General features: G+C 47.2%; 1 protein-coding gene across 16 annotated transcripts in view; it reads left to right on the top strand.

Moving 5' to 3' along the window:
- Positions 1–15,866, top strand: part of MARK2 (microtubule affinity regulating kinase 2) — a 134,614-nt gene that overhangs the window by 57,607 nt on the left and 61,141 nt on the right. For 3 of the 16 annotated variants that reach the window (XM_084823821.1, XM_084823828.1, XM_084823830.1), the window contains exon 1: positions 8,425–8,552. The exons of 7 other annotated variants lie outside the window; for them this stretch is intronic. Coding sequence is in view for 6 of the 9 variants with exons in the window: in XM_084823815.1 (XP_084679941.1) it covers positions 8,435–8,503 (69 nt within the window). In the remaining 3 variants the exon portion in view is untranslated. Of the gene's footprint in view, positions 1–8,335; positions 8,553–15,064; positions 15,780–15,866 lie in introns of those variants that run through there. 6 more of the 16 variants (XM_084823815.1, XM_084823825.1, XM_084823820.1 and 3 more) reach the window with 5 other exon arrangements.

Below are 15,866 nucleotides of genomic sequence, written 5' to 3' on the forward strand. Positions count from 1 at the left end.
GAACTCAGGTCATGGGGAGAGTTTCAGTTGCAATACTGCCGCCTACCACTCTGCGCCCTCTCCCTAACAGTTGAATGCCTGCCTGCCATCAAATCCCAAGCCACTGTTCAGGCGATGCAGCCCCTGTGGGACCTAGCAGGCTGGCTGAGAGGGTGAGGGTAGGACTTCAGGTTCCACAGCAGCCTTCCCCAACCTAGTGCCCTCCAGATGCGTTGGACTACAACTCCCAGCACCCCCAGCCAGCATATTGGAGTTATAGTCCAACACATCTGAAGGGCACCAGGCTGGGGAAGGCTGTTTTACAGTATCCAGTCAAATAAGCATAAAGCAATCTACACACGCTCAGGAGCATTTTGCCCCCGTAGGCTGGTTCTCTTTTTGAAAAACGGAGAGGTGGGAGTCCGAGCTTAGCCTCCTCCCTGACATGCTCGTTTTCTAGCGGCTGGGATTTGTTTGTTTTGTATGGAGGAGCACACAGCCATGTGAGGCACCCTTACTTACAAGCAGTGTGAAGTGGTGCAACCCATAGGTTGATCCTTTCAGTGCGCATTCAGGCCGGAACCTGCCAAGAGTGGGGCAGTATTCCTGGTTAACCTAAGGCAGTCGTCTGCAATGTCCACCACCCTGAAGCTGCACACAGCCCCTGGGAGCTTCTTACATCTCCTGTTTGGGCAGCCTGCTCAGGACTTCAAGCACAAAGTGCTTCTTCAAGCACATGGGAGGCCACAGTGCATGGCTGGTGCGCTGTACCCACTTGATTTCACATGTTGTTTAAACCTAGGCTAAGGATTCCTTTCTTTCGACATGCGCACCCTCAGCTCCCCGGCTGGTGATGCTAAATATTTCAGTTGCTCACAGACAGGGATCTAAGAATTCTGCCCTGGGAAAACACCCCATATGATGCAGCATGGAATCTCCTTTGACGCAACTTGGTGGCGTTGTTTTTTTTCGCAGAATAGGGAACCAGTGCTGCTACTGTCAGCTTAAACGGCTGAAGAGACAGAGCTTTTGCCAACAGGAGTTTGGGACCTTTCCATAATTGGCAGCGAGGGAAAAGGGAGTTCATGTCGAACTCCAGAGGGGTGTCTGGCTAGGCTTCATTCGTTCATTCATTCATTCATTCTACTTATATACTGCTTAATATAATAATATCTCTAAGCGGTTTACGTATAAGTAATAAACTATTTAAAATACACTATTAAAAACAACATCAGCTACAATAACAATAAAAAACCGTACAAGTAGAATGGTAAGATGGAGCCGAATATGATTAATTGCAATTAATTACAAGCCAGAGAAAGCCTGGGTGAAGAAGTGCACTTTCAGGAGGTATTTAGAGCAACCACAGTTTCTGCCTCCCAAACAACACAGGGGAGGGTGTTCCAGAGGGTGGGTGCTGCCACCAAGGAGGCCCGCCTTTGAGATATTACGTGGCAACATTCTGTTGGTCGCAGAACGACCAGCAAGGCCGCCTCTGAAGATCTTAAAGGCTGGCTGGCTGGCTATATATAGGGGAAGTCGGTCTGCTTGGTATCCTGGTCCTGAGTTGTTTAGGGCTTTGTATGGCTAGCGTTTGGGGCTGCAGGATAGTGGGCAGGGGACATGCGAACTTCATAAGCTGCTTCTGGGTCATGCCTGAGCAGGGGCAAACATTAGCCACTTCTGGCTAATAGTTTAGGAGTTATGACTCCTAAATTTAAGGTGCAGCCCTATCCTGTCCTAAACTTGGAGGCGTATGGTCATCCACTGCAGAGTGGGAGGAGCTGCAGAGGTGATTGTTGCCTCTGCTGCTCCTCCCGCTCTGCATTTTCACTAGGTGGGGTTTTTTGCCCATCTAGCTGGGGTGCCTCCAGAGGGGGAGGGAAGGAGGCTGGACAGACCTCAGGATAGCTCATATCCTGGCCTCTCAAGTCTCCTCACCTCCCCGCCCACCGGAACGCCCCCTTTACCCCCTCTCCAAGGTTGAGTTTCTGACCTTGGAGAGGCAGCCGGCACGGTTTTTTCTGTGCTGGCTGCAGGGTCTTGGGGCGCAGATTCCTGGATCTGAGGTTGGAGTGCTGTCCCCAGCATCGAATCCAGAAATCTGAAATATGCTATGGCCCCCAAGACACTGTCTAGGGACCATAGGATTGCTCCCTTACACGCTTAGTTTACAGTTCCTTCCTAGCAAGGGGATCCACTTCGGCAGGTTTGTCATTGGTAACTGCAGATGTTGCCTCTGTTTTCCCCAGAACTCTTTGCCAGCAACTGACTCACTGACTACTCTTCATACCCTGGGAGCATCTACCGTAAGGAGAAAGAGTAGGAAGGATGTACACTGCCTCTTCTGTGGTAAACTGATGGAAGGCTTAGGGATGGGATCTAATTCAGCAGCTCTCCAAGACAATGTAGTGATTGTAATTATGCTCCGCTGGGACATACTTACACTATAAAGTTGCATCCGTGTTACGCCCATTTTAACTGCCACAGCAGCTTTCCCCAACCAGGTGCCCTCCAGATGTTTTGGACTTCATCTCCCACCAGCCCCAGCCAGCATGGCCAATGGTCAGGAATGCTGGCCGTTGTCAAAAACATCTGGAGGGCACCAGCTCAGGGAAGGCTGTGTTACAGCATCCACGATAATTGTCTTGAGCTGTAGTTCAATGAGGGTGCTGAGAATTCAGTTAAGAGATCCTCAATCCCAGCCCCATCACAAAAAACCCCTCTGATTCCCAGGCTTTCCAGGAAATGGCTGTTAAACAGGTCTAAATCTTGAAGATATTTCTCTATTCCGTCTGTTTTAAAATGACTTCTGGTGAGGAAAGAGCAGTTTGCATGAAGCATTTTCTAAACTCATAGCAGTTTCTGAAGACCATGGTTCAGATTCCCAGAACCTCTGGTCAAGAGATGATGACTGAATCTTAATGCCCACACCTGCCCGCTTCCCATAGCTGCTTGGTCCTAGTGCATAATTGCGTTGAACCACTGGCATTTTAAATCCCAGTTCAGCTGCAGGCACCTTTGTTTCTATAATTGCACGCTTAGGAAAGAGCACCAGTCCCTGTGAGTCACAGGCATGTTGCAAGTTTTTATCCTCCTCTGGAAATGATAGTGAAAAATTGATATCTAGCTGCAGTGTGTGTGTAGGGGGCCACTCAGTTCAGATGATACTCCAAACTATAGTTAACATTACAAAGCTCATGAGTTCCCTCATCCACTCTTGCACAGAGCTTTGTTCTCCATTTCCTGCTTTGTGCTGACGGTTGTTTGTCATAGCAACCAAACTGGCAAACGATTGCTGGGTTCACACAACACTACAAGCCAGAATATGGGTTGAGTGTGGGTCAACGTTGAATCATGGGTTGTTGTGTTGTCTGAACCCAGCTGCACTAACAACCCATAGCTTGTTAACTACAAACAACCCACAGAGAGAGCCCATGGTTTGTTGGGCTGTGAACTGTGGGTTGTTTGCGGTTAACAAACCATGGTTTATTAGCGCATCTGGTTTCACACAATAGAACAACCCACAATTCAACAACAACCCATACTCCAGCCATGCTCTGGCTTGTAGGGTTGTGTGAACCAGGTCTATGGTTAGTATTTGCCCTTCCCAAACTGAATTGTGAGCTATGGTTTGAAGTGGGTTTATGATCCCACTTTGAAGGGCAAGCATGTGGCATAATTTTGCCAATTCAGATGTCATCAAACTAAGATCAGAGCTAGACAGGAAACCAGGTGGGAAGCTGTGTGTGTGTGTGTGAGAGATAGAGTGAGAGGGAGGGAGGGGAGCCAGTGGCTTGTTTGTGGTCTCCCAGCCATGGTTTTGGAGCATCACATCAACTAAGCCTGTGTGTGACTTGCCAGAAGGTTTTGGAGTAGAATTAAGGCATTCTCTAAAAACCTGGTTCAGTATTTTCAGGGGTAGGTGAAATGATGTGTGTGTGATCTGTGCTCTAAGCTCACTGGATGACTTTGGCCAAGTATGCTGTTTTAGCCTAATCTACCTCACAGGTTTGTTGTGAGGATAAAATGTGGTGGTGGTGGGAAACCATGTATACCACCAGATACGCAACCTCGAGCTCCTTGGAGGACAGTCAGGGTATAAATGCATTCAACAAACATCAGCTTCTAGTAGCAGGAATGTTAGTTTTCTGTACAACGAAGCTTACAGTGAGAATTTTGCAACATTTCCCTGCTTGAGTTAACTCCGGCTGTCTTGTACGTCAGGTCAGATTTAGGGCTAAGGCACACAAATATCTCTTTTTCAGTACAGGAAGTGATTTGTTGGAGAATTTGTATTGCGTTCATAGTAGCCAGGAGGAAAGGAAGTCGCAGCCATCTAGGTCAAGGCCACATTCACACGTTGCGTTCAGTTCCTTAATCAGACATTTGGGGTGTGTGTGTTGTTTTTTATCCACTCGCTTTTCAGTTTAACGGTGTATTGTATGTTACACAAATTGGTCTCTTGCAACTGATTTTTCCATCTCCTGGTCTTCACCAACTTCAAAATAAATCGCTTGCATCTTTCAGTGGAAAACTGGTCCTCCAAAACAGCTGGCAGGTCCACGCTCTCCAAGTTTAGCAGTTGGTGCAGCTTGACTGTGGTCACACACTCACTTCGCCTGTCAAGGCGAGAGCTACAACTGCCAGTTAGATGTCAGCTGGAGCGTGACTTGACAAGACCACCGCCAGGATGCAACTGTTGCTGGACGCCGTGTTCTCACCTCTCCCAGACCCTGGTTCCTCCTTGGTGCCAATAGCAGCCACAGGTTGCTACATGTGTGAGCCAAAATCTGGTCTTCATCAGTTGCCCAGGATGTGTGTGGACTTGCCTGAGCTCATTTATGAGTTCTCCCAACTGATGTTTAAAGTTGATTTTATTCTCCAGCACAGGAGGCTTTGTCAACAGGCTGGGCTGATGAACAAACTGTGTGTGTGTGTGTGTGTGTGTGTGTGTGCGTGAGTGTTTCGATAGGAAACAATTTATCATCTCACTGACTTTTGATCTATCGTATGCTGAAGCCCAGACTGACTTTAAAAATGGAAATGGAAACTAGTGGAGCCACATGGGACTGTCTCTCTCCCTGCCTCATCCCCTCTTGTCCTGCTGTGAATGGGGGTGGCAGCTTTTGCTGTGAGCACCTTCTGGTTTAGCTCACAAAAAGCATTATCATAATAGTCTCTCTTCCCAGCAGCCTTCTGATTCCTCCTCCAATCTCCAAGGGGGCAGTAAAAAGGTGTCTGTTCAGACTGAGCTGGGCATTAATTTGGAGCTGCAGAACTGAGGAAGCCAGAGAGATAAAAGCACTTGTTTCCTCTTCTCCTTTGAAAGCTGCCGTTTGGGTGGCATGTCTCAGGCACAGATAGGGCAGTCACTCTGTACTCTCGTCTCTATGGCACCAGGGCTGTTTGGCATTCGTCGCCTTCCAGATGGCTAGACTCAGTAGGAAACAGGAAGTTCGGATCGAAATGCGCTGGGACTGGGAGCCCTTGTTTGGAGCTGAGCGTGCGGCCATGTTGCTTAAGCACGGTGCCAGTTGTCCTTGGTGATCTCTCTCCAAAGGAAAACACTTGAGGCAGAAGTGTGCGTGCGTGTGTGTGTGTGCGCGCGCGCGCGTGTACGTGCGAGGCAGACTTTGACTAGCCTTGTGCCAATTAGGGCCTAGATAAGAGATGAAAATATTATAGAAAGAAGACATGATCTTCCACAGGCTACCCGCTATCCCAGCAGTAGAGAAGCCTGCAAAAGTGTGTAGCTAGATCTGTTGGCAGTAGAGGGAGCTAGCTTCCAAGCAGAGAAGAGAAACTCTTCAAGACTAGTAAGGTCCAGTGAGTAGTGTGTTGGGTCTGGATTCAAATCCAGCTTTGTTGTGGACTTGATGAGTAGGTTTAGTTATGTTGGTCTCTCAGCCTCTGTATTTCATCTGGGAGAATTAGTGGCTTATCTAAGATGGTGGCTGTAAGAATGAATGTGATGAGACTCAGTACTTGATTTGGGAGGGTTGGAGGGGGGGGGGGAGTCATGCAATATATTCCTAGTCTGAATTCCAGCTTTGGGGCTTTGTTTGATGGCAGTAGCATCAGCGAAATTAGGATTTTAAAAAAGTTACTTGGGGACACCACCACCACCTTTTGCAGGCCCAAGTCTTCCAATGCACACCACTGTTTATATTAAGAACTCAGGAATTGTTTTGTGAGAGATCTCCATCAGGTCCTTGAAAGACAATTAAGATAGATCCAGGGTCTCTGCGAGGACTTTGTCAGCCATATAACCTGAAATTCCTTAATTGGATGGAATCTGGGGCTACATCCATGCTTCCCCTCATCTGAAGTGCCTCAAATATTGTTGTAGGAATTGAAATAGCTTCAGACCGTGTTTAGAACATCTTACTGCAACCTTTCTCCAAGCTGGTGCCCTCCACATGTCTTGGACTACTTCTGGGGGGCACCAGTTGGGGAAGGCTGCCTTTCTACCTCATACCTCACATGGAAATGTTCAGAAGCTCAGAGGCCAACCTCCTTGCTTTTGATCTGGGTTCTAGCAGCCCGTGGACTGAGCCACTATATAACTCCCCACTCCTTCCCCTCAACTCCTGAAGAGGAGGAACTGTCTTGTACTTCAACAGTTCTGCTTACAAGAAGCAGGATGTGTCTTTGAGAATTAGTGTGGCCAGACAAAGTACTTCCCTGCTTCAGTTGTGGGGATCTCTGGGCTTTCAGTGGCTAGAACTCAGACAGCGGTCATTCAATCCACTGTGTCAGATTTTAGATGGTGAGCTTCTCCATCTAAAATCTTCTCAAGAGGGCAGGCACGTGTGCTCTGTAAAAGTGCTATGTGCATTTGGAGACTTCCTCTGTATAGTGCCTTACATGTTTGGAGGTCTTATTAAGCCATGATAACCACAAGCTTCAAGTACCTCCATGCAGCAGCTTTGCTTCTCCCTTACATGAGTGACAAAACGATCCAGGAAACAATGTTAACCATAGCTTCCTGTGGCATCCAGACTGGGGAATTGTGGCTAAGGGCTTCCAAACAAGCTAGGATCCAGAAACCAAGTTTTAAACCATGGCTTCATATTCTAGCTAGTTTGGAAGCCATTCATTATACTTTCCCATTTTGGACATAACAGGAAGCTATAGTTAACTGTAGCTTGTTTGCTCGCTCACACAGAGTGGGGAGCAAAGAAGCCGTGTGCCTGATGCTCATGCAGATCTCATCTTATTAAGCCTAGATCTTGATCATCTAAACAGGGCCCAGTGTTGGTGCTGCAGAAATAAAGCTGTTTGAATGCATTTTATTTATGGCAATTTTATCCCACCCACCCCCTCCATATCGCTCAGGGTGGCACACATGGTTCTTCTCCCCTCCATTTTATCCCCACAAACAATCCTGTTATGTAAATTAGGCTGAGAGTTAGTGACTGGTCCACAGTCACCCAGGGAGTTTCCTGGCTGAGTGGGGATTTGAACTTGCGTCTCCCTAGTCATAGTCCTACACACTAACCGCTACAAAGCTTGTTAAAAAAATGCACAGAGTTCCTAAAGCTTGAAAGGTTATGTTAAGAATCCTGAGGTTATTTGTGCATCAGAAGATGCTTCTGGCTGCTCTCGAACATGTACAGTGGTAGCATAAGGGCTAAGTGATGAGCGTGCAAGTCTTCAGTTGGAATCCCACCTCCACTGTGACCTGAGCAAGGGGTCCTAGATGAGCCACTTGATTTTATTACATGTATATCCCTCCTTTCCTCTGCGGAGCTCAAAGCAGCTCACATAGAATCATAGAGTTTGAAGGGACCTCAAATGGTAATCTAATCCAACTCCTTGCCAATGCAGGAAATCCATAGTACAGCATATCTGAGAGGCGGCCATCCAACATCCGCTTAAACACCTCCAACATGGTTCTCCCCTTCTCCAATTTGTCCTCATCTCAACCCTGCGAGGTAGCTACAGTGACCAGCCCCTAATCACCCAGTGAGCTTCATGACTGAATTGGGGATATGAGCCTTGGCCTCCCTCAGAGCTAGTTTGATACTCGAATCATTATGTCATGCTGAAACCTATTTCCAGCATAGATTTAATCATTCTGCCCTACCCAGGCAGATGTTGCAGCCCTAGACATTTTCAGTTAGTGAGATGAATCAACTGCAGCCTGGCTGGCAGCCTTACTTGCCTTTCTGGTGGGTGGGTTTATTGTTGTGTCTTAATTCCCTCCCCCCACCCCCTATGTAAGGAGTGACTTCAAGTGAAGCGAGTCTCTTCTCTGTGGCCTCCTTTTCCAGGGGGAAATAGCTTTATCTCCCTTTGTTAACTCTTCGGCGGGTGTTTATTCAGAACAAACATACTGCTGGGGCGATGCAAACATAACTGGAGTTGTTCTGCGGAGGAACCGGACTAACACGTTCTGGCAGGAGACCGGAAGAGTTGCACTAAAGGGGGTGGAACTTTCTCTAAGGTGATGCAGCTCAAAGTGAAAGGCATCCAAGGAGTGCGGGGAGAGGACTTCTTAAGGCAACAGTTAGGCAAGGTAGTGAACAAGCCCACCCTTCACACAACTTAACCATGGAGGTGGTCAGGCGAGTCCTCCCTTTATTTTATTTTTTTCATTTGCTTCTTACCTGTCTGGATAGTCTCTCCTTCAAAGGACCTTTGGCATTTAGGGAGGTGTAGATAAACGTGAGGGTAGGCAGGGGTCCCTTTGTGGATCCATTCAAATCCCCGCTGAGCCATAACGTACCTCATATGGTGGCTATGAGGATAGAATGGGGATGACAAGGAAATCTGTGGATGCCACTGTAAAACTCCTTGGAGGAAGGGTTAGGGCAAAAAAAAAAGAATATTTTTTTTATAACTAAAACACTGGAGGAAATATTCAGGAAGTGAGGGATTTTTTTTGCTTGTGTCAGGTGTGCATGATAAGGTGACTGTGTGTGTGTGTCGGGGAGAGATTTCGGTGATGTTACCTTTTTTTAAAAGGACAAGGCCAATTGAAGGGAGGAATCCAGATAGAATTGTGTTTATTCCTATGGGGGCAGGACCTTAAGGCACACCATAGGTATGTATCCCCAGGGTCTATTCTGCGCTAGCTGTAGCTAAATTCTGTGACTGTATAGCTTCTGGCTGCTGCAGAATACATGACCCATTAAAGAAGCCCCAGAGACACTGCTCTGGTTCAAAACCCGGTTTTCTTTCATGCTCTTGAAGCATGGTTTTGTATGAAAACCTGGTGTGAGTGTTGTAGTTGCAGGCTGCCGCTAACATCAGCTTGCTTTTGGTGGGATGCATGTGCACGCTGCCACCATGGTAATTCCTTGCCCCTGGTGTGAGATGATGGTGGGAGCCGGTGAACCTAGACCAGAGGTAGGCACCTTGGCACCCTCCATATCATTTGGACTACAGTGCCAATCATCCCCAACCAGCATGGCCAGACAGCTTACCGCCCCGCCCCCCCCCAACAGAGATGAGAATGTAACATTGGTGTTGCATTCTGGCCCAAATAAAATGCAAAGAAGGGTCATTCTGCAGTGTGGGATAATTGTGGGTTAGGGTTGTGGCCCTACATCTCCTCCTCTAGATGTCTGCAGGCTGTTCTTAGCCTTTAATTGCTGAATGAGGTGAATGACTCCTGGGATATTTTGTGGTGATTATTGTTTACCCAGAGAAAATGTGGTCCTGAGGACACAAAACCTACTTCTATATTGGCTTTGCTGAATAGAATTTGCTTTTGGGTAGACCTGGAGGTTGCAGAGATCCTCAGGTGACCCTGAGAGAGGTGAGTTGATTGAGCCTGGCCCCACCTGCAGCAAAGCAAGCCTTGTCTGTACCACCACCATCTGGTGCAGGGCTTGCAGATCAGTGCCAGACAGCTTATTCATATAAGAGGGGCGGGGGGAGTGAGTAGGAGAGGTGGGGAGAGATTCCTTGAGAGTCGGTTTGCTTTTAAAACCCCACTCTGGGGGGTAGGGGTTAAAAAGGGAGAAAATGTTGTGATAAAGGTTCATGGAAACAGGTTAGTGCTGTGAATGTATTGAACCGGCTTCCCCACTCAGGGATTCTTAGCATTTAACATTGTGGACTAAGCTTGAAACAAGTGAGAACTGAGGCCCAGGCATCCATCCGTGCATATGTGTGTGTGTAATGCAAATGAGTGCCAGTGTGGTGTAGTGATTGAGAGTGTTGGACTGGAACTCGAGAGATCTGGGTTCTAGTCCCCACTCGGCTATAAAGCTCACGGAGTGACTTTGGGCCAATCGCTGACTCAGCCTAACCTACCTCGCAGGGTTGTTGTGAGGATAAAATGGAGAGGAGGAGGACCATGTAAGCCGCCTCAGGTTCCTTGCAAGGGGGGGGGAGATATAAATATAAATAAATATATTTATATCCCCCCATATTATATATGGGGGGATATAAATAAAAAAATAAAATCCATAGATGCAGAGCCCAAGCGGATCAAAGCGCACAACCTGAGCACCCTGCTTGCTACTCACCTTACCCACTTGGCAAACACTCGGACATCATTATTGCAAGAACTTTGTAAATCTGTGGGCTGGTCCTGATGGGGTGAGCTAATGTGGTCTTCTACTTTTCCAGAGGTTAACCATTTGCTGGAGCTTTTAGTGGTTTTTAGTGGCTTTTTATAGCTTTCATTATCTTGCTATTAGGATTTTTTGGCTAAGTTTTATTGATCTCTGTTCTTAAATTTGAAAGATCTCAAGTGCTTACTGTCTCCATGTCTGCTTGTTTTTACCTTCTGTAAGCATCTTTGGAGATACTAATTTTAGTAGGAAAATAACAGCCTAGAAATGGTTAAACAGGGTTAAACAGCAGCTGGCAAGGCTCCCCAGCTGTTGTGTGTTGGGCACCAGCATTTGCATAGAATGGTGGCAAACAGACAAGCCAGAAACATCCACCCTTGTGAGTACCTTAACATCAGAACAAGCCTGATGGACCAGGCGCCAACCTCCCTGTGTGCCTATGTTCTGAGTCCTGTCGAAAACAGAAAAGGTGGGAGGAGGTAACTCTTGACTGGAACTAGAAGGTGTGCGCGGAATGCTGTTCACCACCACCAGGTTTTCATGGGGAGGGCTGCAGAAATGAGATAAAAGGTGGAGTTGCTGAACAAAACAACACACTAGGATTTATAGAGCTAGGAAATCCCTGGATGCTACTGCAGAAGCCCAAGGAGCGACATACTAATTTTATCAGGCCCATTTGCAAGTCTAATGGGCAGTGAAGGGACCATATCCATGGGTGGAGTGTGGCAGATGTTGTTGTTTTTCATGGGGACAGAGGGGACGGAGCCTGTGAATGAGCCAGAGGATGCTTGCCTTGTGCTGCGGCTATAGCTAAAGTACTCCTCATTGAATGTCTATGGCCTGGTTTGAACAAAACAGTGATTCGTGGTTTATTTAACCTGTGGTTTATTTAAGCCATGGTTAACCCAGGGTTTGTTACCCCCTACCCAGTACAGCAGACGATTGAACAAAACACGGTTTGGTTTCTCAATCCTTGGGTTGTACATTGCCTGACTCCTTTGCCTGCTCCCTGCATGTATCCCAAATGCCTTTACAGAGCTGTAGTACTGGCATGTAGAGCAGCTGGGTTGTTGTTGTTGTTTTACTACTCTTGCCCACTGTCTCTTAAGCCTGGCAAAACAATCCATGAACAATCCGCGGTCCTGGGTTCACACATAATGACACCCCATGGTTTAAACAACCCAGAGTTCACAATCCAATAACAAACCATGGTTTCTCTTTCTGGGTTGTTCGTGGTTAGTGCAGCTGGTTTCATACATTATGGCAACCCAGAATTCAACAACCCATGGTTTAATTAACCCATGGATTAGCTTTGTGTGTGAACCAGGGCTATGAAACTGCAGAGTAGGCCTGATGGAATGGAGCAGAGCGCTTCCAAGACTGCAGTGAAAGAAGGGCGGATTTGAGCCCTGGATGCTGTGGCCGCAGTGCAAGTAGGCCTTAGCACCCTAGTGTGGAGCTCTGAGGTGGTGATTATAATTTCTGCCATCAATGTACTTTACAGGATCTAGCAAGCCAAGCAACACAGGCCACTGCTCCTAAGGAGTGTATAGTCTTGGATGGCTGGAAAGACAACAGAGGATGGGGGTAGGGGAGATGAGGAGGCAAGGTATGAAATGTGAGCAGATGTAGTGATGTTGCAGTTATGGGGAAGGCCCATGGCTCCATAGCACAGCACATGCTCTGCGTGCAGAAGGTCCCGGTTCCAGTCCCTAGCATCTCTGTTTGGGCAGGGGGATAGTCCTGTCTGAGAGCTGCTGTCAGTCAGTCTTGACACCACTGCGCTAGATGGACGAATGGTCTGGCTCAGTATAAGGCAGCCTCTGTGTTCCTACATGTATATAGGCACAGTTAGGGCTGGTGTTGGAATGCCTGTTGTTCACAGCAGCCATCTAAATTATTGACAGAGGTATTTAAGTGTCTTTCCAGTGGAGCCTTGTTAGAGAAGATGCTGGTCTGGGGATGACCCGGGGCTCTGCATATCATGCCCGCAGGAGGCTTTCTCCAGACAGCCTAGGAACTGCACTTACAAATTCCCAGCCTTTGAGGAGTTTCAGCGAAGAAGAGCTCCATCCGTACAAACTTCAGGCTGGGTCAGCTTCCTCCCCTGGGCAGCCCCGCCTTGGGGCTGCTTGCACACTTTAATATACATGCACTTTCATGAACATGACAGGAAGGTGCTAAAGGGGTTGCCTATGACATTTCCTATCATGCACCATTCTCATTCCTACCCTGACTGTTAAATGTTCAGACAGCCATTTTTGGTTTTGGTTTTTTTTAAAAGCACACTGTGGCAGCCTTCCCCAATCTGGTGCCTTCCAGATGTGTTGGCCATGCTGGCTGGAGATGATGGGAGTTGTAGTGGATTTATCTCCCCTCTGAGGTGCTCCAGGCTTCAAAACTGGCATGTTTTAGGCATTTACTGAAAAAATATCTGTTTACTTTGATTAACCCCAGCTATGAGCTATCTTTGAGCCACCCTCTAATATAATACTTCTGTGTATATTGTTTGTATTCCTTTGTAAACCACTTCGGGATTTGTTCATTGAGGAGCGGTATGTAAATATTGATATTATTATTATTATTATTATTATTATTATTATATAGTCCAACACATCTAGAAGACACCTGGTTTTGAAAAGCTGATCTGTGGACTCTGAAATTCCTAGAGAGACATGGTAAACTTGGCCTTCTTCTTCTTTACATCTTTAGCATTTCCTTTGCATTTTTTGTTTGGTTGGTTTTGTTTGGTTGGTTTCTGCAACTATGAGGACAAGAGTCTAAAGATAGCATAAAAGAACCTCTTTTGAAATTGGTTTAAGACTTAAACCAACTTCAAAGCCAATTTTTTTGTGCTGCGTTTAGACTTTAAGATCCTGACTTGTTCTGACGCCCTTGACTATACTATATTTCCATGGTTCAGATGAAACAGGAAACGATCGTTAATTAGGTACTTCCTGGATGTATGGGAAAGGCTTGTGCATATCTCAGCTTAATATGCACACACTGCGTTAGGCCATTAGTCTGAGACAGCTTTGTGTATAAAATTTTGCGTGGCTTTTGAGATCTTAAAATTAAGAGATGCACCCCTCCCAAATGTTGTTAACACCATGTGAATGAATTGGTGCAGTCACGGCACCTGGTGCTCCTGGCTGCTGAGAAGCTGGCATCTAAAATGGAGTAGAAAGTCAATCCCTGTGGCAGTGGTGCGGGGGTGGAGAACAAGCTTGAAGTCTGGATTAATTCTGCAGCGTGTCTGGCTGTGCTGTTCCCGCCATAAGTTGCAATACCCTGTTGCAGTAGTGTGGCCTGTTTAACAGCAGCAGCAGCTATGCATCATGTTGAAAATGCAGTATCCAGAAATGGCTCCTCTACCGAGTGACTATGTACATCGAAGCCAGAAGCCAGGTGTGTTTCTGGTACTGGGAAGTCAGAAACTCCACAGTTGCCTTCCCGCTGATCTGGGCCTTACCTGTCTTTTTGCCAGGAGCCTCTGTAAGTCTCCAGCTGATGATACTGTGCTTGAATACCTTAGCAGCTGTACCTATACCCTGAGCTCATGCACTGCAGAGGTGGGTGCTGTGCCTGGCCACCTGGAGGCAATAGTTAGTCGCCACAGGTGATCAAGCAAGTGCAGCTATAAGGCATGAAATATTGTGCAAATCACTTATACAGTGAATTGGACTCCCTTGGTGGCTGTGCACAGTTGAAAAAGGTGGCCTAGGAGCCGGTCGGCATTTCTACTGCAATTTTGTGGGAACACAGGGAAGTTGTGCAATTGTCGTTCTGGCCACAAGATTCAGCTTCATGGGAATTTCAGCTTTTGCAGTGTTGTTTTTAAAGCATCTAATCCTTATGGCTGTGTATCTGTGCTTGCAAGGACATGAGCAATGGCTAGTGAAATCAGAGAAATGGCTAAAGAAACTTTCCAGGGCTCTGAGAGCCCTAAACAGCCCCCCCCCCACACACACACACACTAACAGAAACAGAATAAAATGTGCAAGGGAAAAACTATGACAGGATAAATTAGGCTGGATTTGAGAATTCATGTGAATTGGTATGATTTATGCCAGTTGCAGGATCCAGTTTTCCTTGGTGAGGAATTCTGACTCTCTCGCTATTTCGGAGCACACCCAGCCTTGCCTAGAATCTGCTTGCTCTACTTTTCCCCATTCAGAGTGGCTGATATGCTTTCACTCCCTTCCACCGCTTTCAAACTGGCAGCCTCTTTACAAAAACAAACATAAAACAAAAAACCTGCCTTGGGAACTTATCAGGGCTCAGCCAACAGTTTGGCTTGTCAGAGCTCCAGATCATCTGATGGCAGGTCAAAGGGGTAACGTCATCCTTTCTTTCTTTTTCTTTCCCCCAGAAGTGTTTTTCTTCCCTTCCATGTCTCTTTCCAAAGCCCTGCCTGCCGCTTGTTTGGGTGGGGCAGGCAACTTCCTGTGGGGGAGAAACATGACGTTGCTGTTACACTCCCTCCCTCCCTCCCTCTTTCTCTTTCTGTCCCCTCCCACTGAGTGAAGTGCAGGTTTCTTTCCTACCTTGGTGTCTGGGGGTGGAGGAGGCCAAAGCAAGGCAGAGTTCTTTGAGTAGATTCTGGATTGGACCCTAGAATAGCCTGCTATCTCTGCTTTAAATCTGAAGAAGGTTTGTGTGTGTGAGAAGGGTTTTATATGTATAAGAAGGGGATATTTCTCTCCCCCAACGCCCGCAACTTGAAAACAGGCTCTGAGGACTTGCCAAACAGCCCAGGTGTTCCCTGGCTCAGTGACTGGGGAAATTGCGAAAGGTGTTGCCTTGCTCAGGTATCGGAGGCGGAGACTGGGCACTGGTTGGATGAGGAAGCGCCACACTGGCTTGGGGCTGTAGCTGTACTTTGCTCTTTGGGGAAGTTTTCACTTTGGGTTGACGAATGAAAGCATAACGTGCTGACTCCTCCTGTCCCGGGAACGGATCCCTTGGAGTTCCACAGGGCACCTCTTCACGCAGACTTGTTTGCAGTAATTTTGGATTTTGGCATATCTGTTCCTTCGCAGCACGGACAATAGACAATAGGGCCTGGTCTTCTCTCTCTTTGTTCTTCCTTGGCCTCCCTTGGAGCAGTGCTGGATCGATGAGCTACAGACAACCTTTGGCTGGCAACGGGCACGCCGGAGCTGAAGATACTGTGGCAGGCAGGGGCGCTGCTACGCGAGGTGGCAGAGGAGACGGTGTTTCATGAGCAGAGGGAATAGATACAGCGTGCCTGTGACAATGGGAGTAGTAAGTCTCTTGTCTTGAAAGATCCAAAATGGGATCTTTAGATGAGTTGGTGGTATAAAGATCTGGTATTCTTGTCTAGTTTCTAGA

Source organism: Heloderma suspectum, chromosome 17, assembly GCF_057233095.1.
Source record: "Heloderma suspectum isolate Gila_16-S chromosome 17, 16-S_ref, whole genome shotgun sequence".
Classification (NCBI taxonomy): Eukaryota; Metazoa; Chordata; class Lepidosauria; order Squamata; family Helodermatidae; genus Heloderma; species Heloderma suspectum.